The sequence below is a fragment of the Anopheles aquasalis genome, chromosome 2 (genome assembly GCF_943734665.1).
Source record: "Anopheles aquasalis chromosome 2, idAnoAquaMG_Q_19, whole genome shotgun sequence".
In the NCBI taxonomy this organism is placed as follows: domain Eukaryota; kingdom Metazoa; phylum Arthropoda; class Insecta; order Diptera; family Culicidae; genus Anopheles; species Anopheles aquasalis.
The window spans coordinates 7,689,864-7,702,500 of NC_064877.1; the positions used below are offsets into that span (position 1 = coordinate 7,689,864).

Sequence of the window (12,637 nt, forward strand, 5' to 3'; positions counted from 1 at the left end):
ACATGGTTATGCTCCGTCTATGCTCAACCAGGGCTCAGCCAGGGGCCAGTGGCCAGCGAGCGGGGGGTGCGTGTTAATTCGTGCTTCCCGATTCTCGCTTCTCTCGCTCTCCCTCGATTGCTCCTGATTAGGCAATGCTTAACGGTAATCTGTACGGCCAATTGGTGGTCACCGTTCGGTTCGGTGCTCGGTATGGTACCAGCCCATGCAGGCCCGGTCCATTCTCGGTGCTTCGAGCGGTGGCCGAGCGGAGTTGGTGGCGTTCATCAGCATATTGGCAAGGATTTTTAGAAAGTTTCCGTTCCCGATAACGCCAGCCCACACCACGCAGCACTTGGCGAGAAGTCTCGAGAACACACTCCGTGGAGGAGCAAGGAATGTGGAGGCGATGAGGCTTGAGGGGCGATTCGGTGGTGGTCCATGGATTCATTTCGATATGGGTCTAGCTTTCACCTTGCGGCTAGAAGTTTTTGATTCATAATTTTCATTCTTCATGCCCTTTTTGGGGGGGGGGGGGGCCCTATGAGCTCATGAATGAACAGCACCCTCAGCGCACCCCGCTCCTCCGATGTTGAACATAATGAGTTTGAAGCTAATGAGCGTGCGGTGCGAGCATAACGGGCCACTACTACCCACCGGGAACACCGGTATCTTTTGGTTGAAATCGACCGAAAAGCGAATCATCGAGCATCATATTCGTATCCCGTGTGACCAACGGATCACCAGGAGTGTGTAGGGAAGACGAGGGCACCGTGGCCACAGGACCACACGAGCTCACGACACGCGGAAAATATGTCGAAATCGTATCGGATTCATTTGCATTCGTTCTCCATCCCGAAATCCGTCGAGCTGCTCAGGTGTTAGGTGCCGTCTCCCTAGCCCAGCAACACCCCCACCCCCTCCCCCCCCCGCCCTCCCCGGGAACCGGTATTTCGGTGTCCCCCTTCGAAGCGTTTTGGGACGGACGGCCGAGTGAAAACAAGGTGGCGGCCGCCCATGATTGGCCACGTGACACGAGCGAGAAGCGATGCGATGGGACGGGACGAAGGGAAAACACACATTCCGACGACGATGACGACGGTGACGACGACGACGACGATTCCCTGAGCAAGCGACGAACCCTCGAAATCGGTTTTCGTGATGCCGCAAGATGATGATTTTTGATGGAATTTCGGGATTAACGAAGCAGTGTGGAAGAGGCGTTTTGTGATCCTTTGGTCCCAACGAAAGGATACGTTATGCTGCCCGAAAACAGTGCCCCTGGACCACAACCGTAGGTTCGTCGCTTGGTCGTTGTGGTCACTTTACTTCCGCAACCGGGTTCTGTTTATGGTGGCCTTCACCATTCCTGTCCATTCTGTTCCTTCGTCCTTCCCTCGTTTCTTCTCTTCTCTCCACGGCCTGCTCGATGATGCTGCAGCAGCACCAGCAGCGGCAGTCTCGGTGCAGTTCGATGCGATCGTAGCAACCAGCGAGCAACCGCTGCTTGCTTGCCTGGTTGCCACGCAGGTATTTGTGGCTCTCGCCTCTTGCGTGTATCTGTGTGTGGGCGCGATCCCGTGTGTAGCGACACGGGACGTGTGCAAGGTGCGCGGGCACCCCTGCAGGCCGTGTACCATTCGGGTTCGTCGCTTGCCCAGCACCTGAACCAGTCAGCACACCGCTCTGCAGAGTCCGAACCTCGAGGGCTCAAGGGATGATGAGAAGGGAGAGCTGTAAAGGGGGGCCCTTCCCTTTCCCAGCCATTTCTCATTTCCTACTTTCCTGGCGTGCTGCGATCGAGAGCGCGCGGCTCACATTGCGTTGGACACCGACCACCATAACCAACACCACTATGAACGCTCTCTCTTTCTCTTTCTCTCGCTCTTCATCTCCCTGTCTTACTCGCTCTCACTCCCTCCCTGGCTGCGATGCCACGAAGGTGTCGAGGCGCTCGGGGGAAGTCGAAGAATTTCTTCTTAAGCCTACGATGGCGGTCTTCAGTATGCTGCAGCCAGTGGAACCAACCAGTGTGGTGTCCGCCGTGCGCCCGACCGAAGGTCTCACAAGCCAGTAGTAGTAGCCAAGAAAAAAGGGGGCGCCTGGAACAGTGGAGAAGACAACAGGGGCTCGTGGACAAGGGGAAGGGGAGCTCGGAGTTCGCTTACCAAAGGAGCTGTGCCTCGGATCGGAGCCAGTGTTTGCCAGCGTGTGTTTTATTTCGTGTGTTGTATTTCTTATTTTAAGAAGAAATCCATCAACATATTAAGCCGTGACTGTTTGCGGTCCGTTCGGATCCGCGTCCTAGTTTATCCTTTCGCGTTCCGTGTTTGTGGCTGTCTGTGTGCTCGGTTCGTCTGTGTGCGTGCGTGCACGTGTGTGGGAGCGACAGCATTCCCGTTGGATGCTGTCCTCAATTGTTGGCCGGAGATCGAGAAGAAAGCTCCCGCAAGAAGCACGAAAAATCGCCAGTGAAATCCAGTGTCGATCGCATTTGTGTGCGGTTGTGAGTGTGTGCGGGCGTGTAAGTGTGCAGAGCCCTGCAACTAGCAGCAGAAGAAGGAGCAAAAGGAGGAGAAGGAAGAGAGGAGAAAGAGGTGTGCACCGCGTGCACCCTTCTCAACAGCAACACGCACGTTGGGCCACCGAGGGCGAGGTGCACGATCGTCGTCGTGTGTGAAGATCATCGCCGAGTGTGAGTCTGTGTGTGCGTGTGTGTGTGTGTGTGTGTGTGTGTGTGAATGTGAAATCGCCAAAGGAGGAAGCAACCCTAGGAGGCGAAGGAGAAACGGGAGGAGGAAGCAGAGAGAAGAAAAAAAAACACACAAAAAAAAACTGGGGACGTAGACAGTTTCTAAGGTATTCATTTCACATTTCTCAGCCTCTCTCTCTCTGCAGAGAGACGGCTCTCTCACTCTCTTTAGCATTAGTCAGCCAGCAAGCCAGAAAACCAGACGTTGGGCGCCTACTAGTAGTAGGCTGGATGCGATGGAACCTGGGAGCTTTATGCGATGGTAGTGGTGTACGCCGAGACGCCAACGATCAAAGATCGGAGAGCGCACCGCGTCTTCAGCACCGCACGATCTCTGCAGCTTCGCCGAGCCATCGCGATCATGTTTACAGCGCCCGCTCGCTGTGGCGGCCTCTCGAGATCGAAGAGAAACGACGGCAAAGACGTCGACCAACGATGCTTTTAACGATCTTTCCCTCGCTCGTTCAATCTCAACCACACGATCGCACTCGCTCGCTCGCTCGCTCACTCTCACACCGTGTAGCTGGTGGAAGGGGAGGGTGGTAGAAAGGAATTTACAGTTTGTGAAATGCGCATGGAGCAGCCAGGCAGCCAGGCAGCCAGGCAGCTCGCGGGATAAGTTGCTTGACCCATTTTTTTGAAAATATTTGATGAGTTGGCTAATCATGGGGTAGACCGAGCCGAGCTTTAGTGCTCGGCTGTTTGTTGGTGTGTGAGAGTCGCCGAGTTGGGGTTGAGTTTGGTTGCGAAATTCGTGGATGCTAAATTTGGGGGAAGAGCTTTTCGGGAATCTTCTCCGTTCTCATGAAGCAGTACACGCCATCCGCGTGCCACCCATTTTTCGATATTGCTCGCTCTCTCGCGCGCGCTACGCCAACGAAACAGGTGGACGACAACAAAATGGAGGATTGGAGGAGGGTGTGGGGAGGGCACTTTACCTTTTCAAATCAAATATTGGATCCCGCAATTAGTCATTCCGGACGGCGAGAGAAAGAGAGAGAGAGTTGATGACTGGCTTAATCAAATATCAGCGCGATGATGATTGAAATCGCCATCGAGTTGGCCACGCATATGCGTGCGCGTGTGACCCCCCAGTGGCCACTCGATACCTCCCAGGTGCCCAGTGCCGAGAGTTACGGCCGTGGCGCGCGATTGTGAAAACCGATTCCAAATCCAACTCCCAAGACGCTTAAGGAATGCTGTGCGTCTCTGTGTGCCAGCCAGCTAGCCAGTCAGCCATCCATCAGCGGCGTTGCGCAGTCATTCGCCATCCAATCCGACGAATCTCCGCAGAGCCCTCCGCTGCCCAGCCACTCAACCTGTTCCAAAACCAGTCACCAAGCTGGTGATGCTGTTGCTGCTGTTGCTGCTGCTGCAATGATGATGATGATGATGCTGTTGATCGTCGACTGTGACAAACAGGCAAACTCTCGATCTCTGTGTGTGATCAATGACCACACGGTCGTCAGGTGACGATGACTCTTTACATCCAACTCCCTGCGCGCTTGATGGCGGCTTCGCATACTTTTCTCCCCCCCCCCCCCCCCCCCCCCGCCTGTTCCGTTGGCCACCCATTTCGTCACCCTTTCGCTTGCTTCTGGTGGAGAAATGCACAGGAGGTGACGAAGGGGAAGAAAAAGGGGCAATCGGAGGCAGCAGCAGCGTCAACAAACGCCTGCGTCTGCGTACTTGAATCGGCGAACAACACTCACTCTCGATCGACAAGCGACGGCGCTCGAGATGCCGCGCGCAAGGTGATAGGATACCCATTACCTCCAGCCCCGGGATTGGAGGATGGTGAGGAAGAGAGTGAGAGAAAGAGAGAGAGAGAGAGGACAGGATTCGAAAGTTCGACCACCAGCAGCAGCAGCAACACGTTGCCCCCGGGGGCGATCGCTTGACTCGTTGGTTCGCTGGTTGGTTGAACCCTCGAGTCGAGTGACGATGACAACGCGCGGTGACGATGATTTCCACCGAAAGTGAAGTACGTTGATGGATTTGCGAATACCACCTTCCCCTTCTTTTCTTCTCTTTCTTTTCGGTTCCTCACACGAGACGAATTTCGATCTCCAAGCTGCTGCGATCGATCGATCCCACGAAACTGCTGGGCGATGAAGGGCTTGGCACGCGAGAGTGCAAGTGGTTGGCACCGAGGTGCCGCGGGGGGGCGAATATTTTCGGGGGATTTTAATGCTGCTGGTGGTTGCCGCGAAAGCCAACCAAGTTCGATCAAGCAAAAAGAGAGAAGACTCGAGGGACGAGGGACTGAAGGGTGTTAAGCCGCACGCGGTGCTACTAGGCAGCCAGAAGGGGACCCATCAATGAATTGGGGGGCGGCACAGAAAAGGGAAATGGGTCCACGGAAACCACGGAAATGGAATGGCCAACCGGCTGGACGGCTCGTCGGCGGTTCAATTCAATTGTTCGGCTCCGTGCTGTTTTCGGCGGGAATTGTGTGGTGTTGGGGTGGTGGCAACCGCGGCACCAGCGATCGGAGAAATCGGTTCCCTCCCTTTTTGCTATGCCCTTTTGTGGCCAGCACACCGTGCGCTCGCATGTGTGTGCCGCTCATGTGCAAATAAAGCACCAAAAGAGGAACGGGGAGGCCCGTAAAACATATCCGGTGACAGTGGTTGGGGAGGAGGAGAAATTCCCAGCAACATAAACCGCCCCTCGAGGTTCACCCTTCACCATTTGCATTAGTAATTTGCAGGATGAGCACGACAGCAGCGTACGCGCAGCGGCCTCCTGTGCTCATTACTCATTGGTGTGATGATGACGAAGATGATGATGATGAAGTGTGCTTGCACCGCTTGCTGAGATGAAGCGACCCCGGAGACGCCTTGAGTGTTGTTGTTGCGATGCCAAATGTCAAAACGTCACCGTCAGCGATGAGCACACCAGAAGGGGAATAATGGTTGTGCGCGCGCACACGGTGATGATATAATTTCACAAATTAATGCAACCACCATATACACGAGGTGTACAGAGAAGGAGAGAGAGAGAGAGAGAGAGAGGGAGAGCAAGAGGGAGAGGGATAGCCGAGCCGAGGTGCGAAAGACTTGATGTCGTGGCAAACCATTGAAGCAAGCGACGAACCCCTCGTGATGCCACTGATTAGCGACTGAACTGTGGTTCGTTGGCAAGAAGGGAAGGGGGTGTAAGGGGGAATGAAGGGTACCGCGCGGTAGCGCCGACCGTTTTGTCACTCCATTTGTGCTCCACCACCGGCCACACTGGACCGGTTTTGGGAACCGTTTTTCCAACTGATTGCCGACGACGACGACGACCTTTCCTTTTCCACGGTTTTCCACGGCGACAACGACGACCGTCGTTGGTGGCGCTTGATTTTCGATGAATTTTTCATCAATCACAAGCCCCCGAAGGAGAGGCGAAGGGGAAGGGGGCTGCATTTTCATTTTATCGTTTCGCATTGTTCGCCCGTGAAAGAGAGGTGTAAAAGTGATTCGAAAGGAGGTAGTACCCTAGGGGAAAGGGGATGACTTTACCCGTTCGCCCAACAATCAAACTCGCGCGATCGCGTTCGATACCGAAGCGAAGCGGCTATTGGCATGCGGACCGAGCCCGGGCGGCATTTGCAAACGCCGCCCGGTTTTTGGAGTGCACGCCTGTGGCCGGAGCCTATTAGCATTCCACCTGTGCCACATGCACACACATGTGAACGGGTGCACGCACGTACGGCGGTGGTTGACCGGACCCCGGACACTGGCAGAAGAGACCCTTGGCTGCACCAAACCAAACGGCCAGGCCAGACCAAATTCCAGGTAGAGAGAAAGGAACAGAGAGGAATAGAGGGGGTCCATCCGGTTGGAAATTCGATTCGTAAAAGGGCTTCCAATCGAGACACGTATTAGACCGATGTCCGGTTGAGGTCGCTTTGGTCTCGAATGTCAGATCAGAGAGGGTCACGCTGCTACCTGCCACCATTACCTGAAAGGGTCTCAAACATTCCGACAATCTTTGGTCTGTTGGATAAACCTTCCCCGGGGGAAATGATTAATGATTTCACCGACCAGCATCACCGGAGAACGGATCACAGAATGGATGACGGCATGATGTCATTGATCAGTGATTGCAGATCCGCTCCGGTCACAAAGGACCGAACCTTCGTCGTCGTCCATCGTTTGGTGTGCTAGTGGTGCTGGTGTATTAGTCTTCATTTTCATAAAGAACGTCACGAAAGATCTTAGTCGCACCAAACTAACACAGCATCACACGCCGTGACCACGAAGAATGCAAAGTTTGACGCAAACGTCGTTCGGTTGCAAAAAAAAAACTAGCCCCTTGGATCTCGCAGAGATTGGCGTGGACAAGAACCCAGGCATCTCAGCAGCTGCTGGCGCTGGTGCTGCGCGTGGTGAATGTCGTCCGTCAAGGACAAAGGGGGGGGGAGCGAGTAAAGCTCAAAAACTGGTAGGAAAAGCTTGCTCACCCTCTGATCACACGGACGGGAATCGTGATCGTGCCGCACCTCAGCCACAGAGCTGGAACGCATTCTTGAACCAACTCGCTGGAGGGGTTCCAGTGGTGCGTGGTAGTGGTAGTGGTCTTAGAACGTCACTCCGTGTGCGCGCTCTTTAAGCAAAAAGGAAAGCCAAGGCTACCAGCACCGCAACACGATCTAAACGCAACGCAGCTCAACGGTAGAGCGGTTTCATCTGGACCGCCGACGTCTCTGGAGATCGCCGTCTACGCAGTCCCCCCCGGCGGGTGGCGGTACACTGCAGCACGCCTCCGAGAATGCGGACGGAATAATGCATGACACGTGGGACGGGCATGGACGGTTCTGGTACCAGCGGAGGGGAAACAAACTGGAACGGGCTTTTTCGTAATATCTGAATCCAATTTTAAAGTCAAAATTCAACTCAAGCGCGGTCTCCACAGGGGTTTATACCCTTCTTGTACAACTGCAGCACAACAGTAGGCAGGTAGTAAATTGGTGGTCTGCGTGGTCGAGTCGAATGAGAATTCCGAATGGTGGGATTTTGGGGGAAATAGTTCCTAAACTGTAGCAATCCACGCTACGCCGTCAACTGCCTGCCGTTAATCAGATCCCCCCCCCCCCCCCCCCCACTCTTGCCGGTGGAGATTGCGCTCCACATTGCGTGTCGTTGCGTGTCGTTATTCGCTGTTGGTTGGATAACAGGCACACACAGGCGCACATAAAAAGTCGTGGATTGCTCGACGCAGGCCGCTAGGTTACAGCTGACAGAACCGTTGCTCGGGAAAATGGATCATGCGCGAAGTGGCGAGTACTACCAGCAGCAGCAGCAGCAGCAGCAGCAGCAGCAGCAGCAGCAGCAGTAGCAGCAGCCTGGTTTAGTGCCACGAGACCGGCGAACTGAAGACTCTCGGCAACAGAAAACCTGCAAGGGGAATGTAGACCGGTTTATGGTATGATGGCCGCTCTGTGCCGCCTGCCTAGATGTCTCTGCGCGATTGCTCAACTGCTTCCCGCACAACTCTAATTTGATACCCAAACACACCACGGGTTTGTGTGTCTCGGTGTGGAGAATGGCCAGGGCCAGGGCCCTGCTCATGTCCAACTGGTGCAAAATGGCCAAGGTGACTGGCCCCATGGAGCCGGGCGGGGCGGATTTTATGGAATGGGATGGAAATTAGCTCACTGCTAAACGAATTATGGGTTGGATGGATCGCAGTGCGCGCGCGCGAATCACATAAGCTTCGCCCCTATTCCGGAGGCCAGACGACCTTATGGCACTTCCGAACGCGCTACGCAAATGGCACAATAGCCACGGTGAATATGGTGAATGGCAGAAGGTTCTAGCCACTAATGGTTGTGTCACTTTGTGCGACCATTTGACGGTGGCTACGAGATGGCGGCTGGTCATTCTGTCAACCACTTCCTGATAAGAGGTCCCCCCCGACACGGTACAGGCTTTATCGCGATAACATTCTTCCGTAATTAGCATCTCTCCTTCGCGTCGCTTCTATTCCCCTTTAGCCGCCCACTGACCTGGCGAGGCTGCGTGGAACCGGTTACACGAGTGCCACGGAACGGGAAACGAGAGACAGGCAGAGAGACGGAGAAAGAGAACCGTAACGGTGTCCAGTGTTACCACCGGCAGGCGGCCCCCGATTGTACGACACTTTGCCGTGTGGATGAGAAAGATGACCCAGAATTCGAGCGGACGAGCGTGCTCAAGATCATTACCATGTCCAAGCGAGTTTCTGACCACGCCTCGCACCCCGCACGAGTGTGTATGTGTTTGACGATCGTTGTCCACCGTTCGCTGTCCTGTTTCTGTGCCATAACACCAACTGGGCGAGAGTCATTTGTCTTGGCTTTCTCTCTCTCTTGGAAACGATGACTATAGGACGTGGATCTTCCGAGTATCGTATTCCAATTCTACTCCTGCTCTGGCACTTAAATTTTTACTGTACTCTTTACTGTCCGTTAAAAATGCCGTCGATTCCAAAAACCCGTGTCAAAATGGCGGACTGGCAGCGGAGAAGTGAGGTTAGCATCATGTGATGCCACTAAAACCGTCAGTTGCATCTCGCTTGAGGCACTTTTGGTTGCTTTGATGTAAACAAGCAGCATCTCGCGGATGGCCTCGAAGCCCCCATACCACCAGCCACTGCCACCATCAGGACGAGCGAGGAAAAGTGTGTTGCTTCCGTATGCGGTGGTGCGGCGCAAGGCCGCAAACACAGACCACACAATTGCACATCGAGCCCAATCGAGGGCAGCACGGGCTTTTGATCGGAAGTGCCGGAAATCGGTGGAACGATTTGTAGTGAAAACGGCCAACCTGCCAGCCAACCAGCCAGCCTACGCTCGGCCATTTGCTTGCCAGTGATCCAATTTACCTTTTTTCCCCGATTACATTACATCCGAGCCAGCCCAGGAGAAGTGTGGGTCGCGCGGTCGCGAAATGTAGAGTGGAACAGCAACAACAACAACAGCAACGGAGAGGAATTGAAGCGAAAAGAAAGCGCATCATGACGCCTTCGCTCAGGCGTTGGCTTTCCAGCCAGATGATCAGCTGGCTGACTGGCTGCCGATTCAATCGGATGTATCATCGAGTGTATGTGTATATGTGTTTGCGCCCAACTGACCAACATAATCCCATCGGAACGTGTCGGTCGGTTCGGCATCAGCAGCGAGCGAGAGAGAAGCAGCAAAAAAGCCTTTTTAACGAAATTAGCACAAAAACACAGTTCACCTCGGACGCCCCCGGCTCGGACGCAGACTTCTCCCGTCGACTCCACGAGCCCTGGGAACATGATGTTGCTTCAGGGCAGGGGCTTTTGTGTTCAGCTAGCAAGCCAGCGACCGGCCCAGCCTGTCTGTTCGAAAGGGGAGGAGCGGAGACATTAGCGAACGAAAGCGCAATTGCAATCTTGTGCGTCTTTTTCCCGTCATTTCGGATCGACCTCGAGAGACGGCCTGTGGTCAAGCAGCCAGCGCCACCGCCACCGCAACAAATAATGCTCGAGATTTGTTAATTGGAGTGAATTGTCGCCACAGCGCATTGAATGTAGCTGAAAATTAGCGACCCAATTTGATGGTTTTCGCTTTTCAAATTCCGTGGCAACTGGCCAGTTGACTCAGCTAGCTGCGTGCCTGCGTGCACTTTGGGTATTGTCACGATCGTTTCGTTTGTTCCCCCGTCCGCCCGTGGGTTCGATGGATTGTCATCGTCGTGGTCAATGGAGAAAGTCTGTCCCGGCCTGTTGATGGAACCGTCGTTGACCGTTCTCGCGCCATCGTCACCACCGAAACAATCATCAATCGTAGAAATATTTGACCCAGAAACCGATGCTGTCCACCATTTTGCACTTCTCGCGCGAAAGGCCCATTGAACGGTGCCTGCTTTGTTAGTGAGGTTAGTTAGCAGTGTCCCGGATCCATTTACAACGCCAGCTCCTTGTTTTTTTACGGTAGCGCTGCGTTCTCTGCGATTTACAGAGGCGAAGGAGGCGTTGCGCGCTGCGTTGGCACGTGGCACACATTGCCTTTCGGATACTCCCTCGTAGTAGGCGCATGTGTGTTTTACGGTCCGCGCCAATATTGGCTCGATGACTGGATCGGAGCCATCATCCATCACCTCGTCTGTGACACAGTTAATGGGGGGGGGTCAACGTTTCAACGAATCCGTCAAACGGACACTGTCTTCGGACGTGCGGGGCCATTGTGTGTCGCCATTTCTGGTGCTCGCGCGCGGCCGCACATTCCAGGCCATCTCTCTCCGCACACAGCAAGCAGGTTCACTAACCTCAAAGCGTGACAGCTACTTCGCACGCAATGGCCCGTCGGTATAGCGGTACAATTGTAGCTTTACTTGCACGCCGCAAAAAACAAACATTTGCGACCGATGGATGACCGAAAATGATGCCAATTCCACCGCGTTCGATCTCCGAGAGGCCGAAAAGTAGGATTAATGTATTTGCCGTAAGAATCATAAAACTGACGCTCTTCCCTGCCCTGTCCGCCCTGTCCGGCCTGTGATGTCTTGTTATCAACACGCACAAGCACACAAGCACACGAACGATCGCTTGCCACGGACCGGGAACCCGGTTTCGGTTCGGGAATTCGGGATGGCAAGCCGGAACGGGTTATGTTGCTAGAGATACAACTAAGCCTGGGGGGAGGGGGCGGGAGGGTTTGAGGGCGGTGTTTCGGGTTCTATTACACACACATACACTATACCTTTTGGTTCGAACGGTAGCTGGACCATCTTGGAAGGGGTGGCGGGGGCGCCGAGTACACCGAGAGCGAACACCGTTCCGTTAGCTTTTCGCGACTCGCACGGAATACATTACACACGCTGTCACGCTCCGGTGCCTGTCGCTGGAGTGCCGGTGCGCCTTCGTCTGGAATACTGGCGCATGGCTGGCCCCGGTTCCCGCTCGCTTTAAACTTACCCGCATTGCTTGCTTCATTCTGGATTCCTTCTTCTTCTTTCTCTCGTTTTTGTCGCCGCACCCCGTTCTGCCTTCTTCAACCGAAAAGTCAGCGCGGAAACGTAGCACCATGTACCGTCCTAGGTTCCCTAAATGTTGGTCCGCCACCGCCACCGCCGCCCTGCTGCTGGTGATAGTCGTTACCGTAACGGGAGTAGCCGCTGAGGTAAGTTTCTACCTGGTCCCGCACCCCCGCAATGTCTTTCAGAACACATTGACACATTGTTATTTGCATTTCGATTTCTCCAATATTCCACTTTGTGCGTCGTCGATGCTGCTGCTGCTGCTGCTGACATCATCGTATGTAGGATGTGCTCACCTGTCCGAATGGTAAGTAGCGACCGTCACCCCTCAATAAACGAATTGAGGGTGGAGGGATCGTACCTGTAATGACCGCGAGGGTGTCAAAAACACATCATTCTCTGATCGTTGCACTCTCCGCTTCTTCTTCTCTGTCCTTTTATCCTTCCATCTAAACTAGGCTGGAAGCTACGAGGGTTGCAATGTTACAAGTACTTCAACGTGAAACATTCGTGGGAAAAGTCGGCCACACTATGCAAAAGGTAGGCAAATTCGCATCGCCTTCACTATCAGGTACCAAAGGGGGCATGATGTCATAAACATTGGAACCACCCCTCACCCACAGGTACGGCTCCGAGCTGGTGACGGTCGATTCTTACGACGAGAACAACGCTACCTACCAGATCGCGACCAGCAGCGAGTACCGGTCGCGGAACAATGTTAAATACTGGCTCGGGTTCGCCTCGCTCGATGATCTGCGGACGAACACGCTCGAATCGACGTCCGGTGATCTGTTCTCGCAGTATTCCGGCTTCTGGGCCATTAACGAACCGAATCCACTGGCCGGTGAATGCGTCGCGGCGAACCTTGGTGCGGAAGCGCAAAGCTGGGAGTTGCGATCCTGCGAAACGTTGCTCCCGTTCATGTGTAAAG

The 12,637-nt window shown here is 54.3% G+C and overlaps 1 protein-coding gene across 1 annotated transcript in view; it reads left to right on the plus strand.

The window, feature by feature from the left end:
* Positions 1-2,001: 2,001 nt before the first annotated feature.
* LOC126581635 (uncharacterized) overlaps positions 2,002-12,637 on the plus strand; it is a 22,484-nt gene continuing 11,848 nt past the window's right edge. Inside the window, exons 1-5 of the mRNA XM_050245439.1 lie at positions 2,002-2,838; positions 11,733-11,849; positions 11,992-12,013; positions 12,165-12,246; positions 12,330-12,637. The exon at positions 12,330-12,637 is cut by the window's right edge and continues 1,126 nt beyond it. Of these exons, the coding sequence (XP_050101396.1) occupies positions 11,754-11,849; positions 11,992-12,013; positions 12,165-12,246; positions 12,330-12,637 (508 nt within the window). The 5' untranslated portion in view covers positions 2,002-2,838; positions 11,733-11,753. The remainder of the gene's footprint in view (positions 2,839-11,732; positions 11,850-11,991; positions 12,014-12,164; positions 12,247-12,329) is intronic.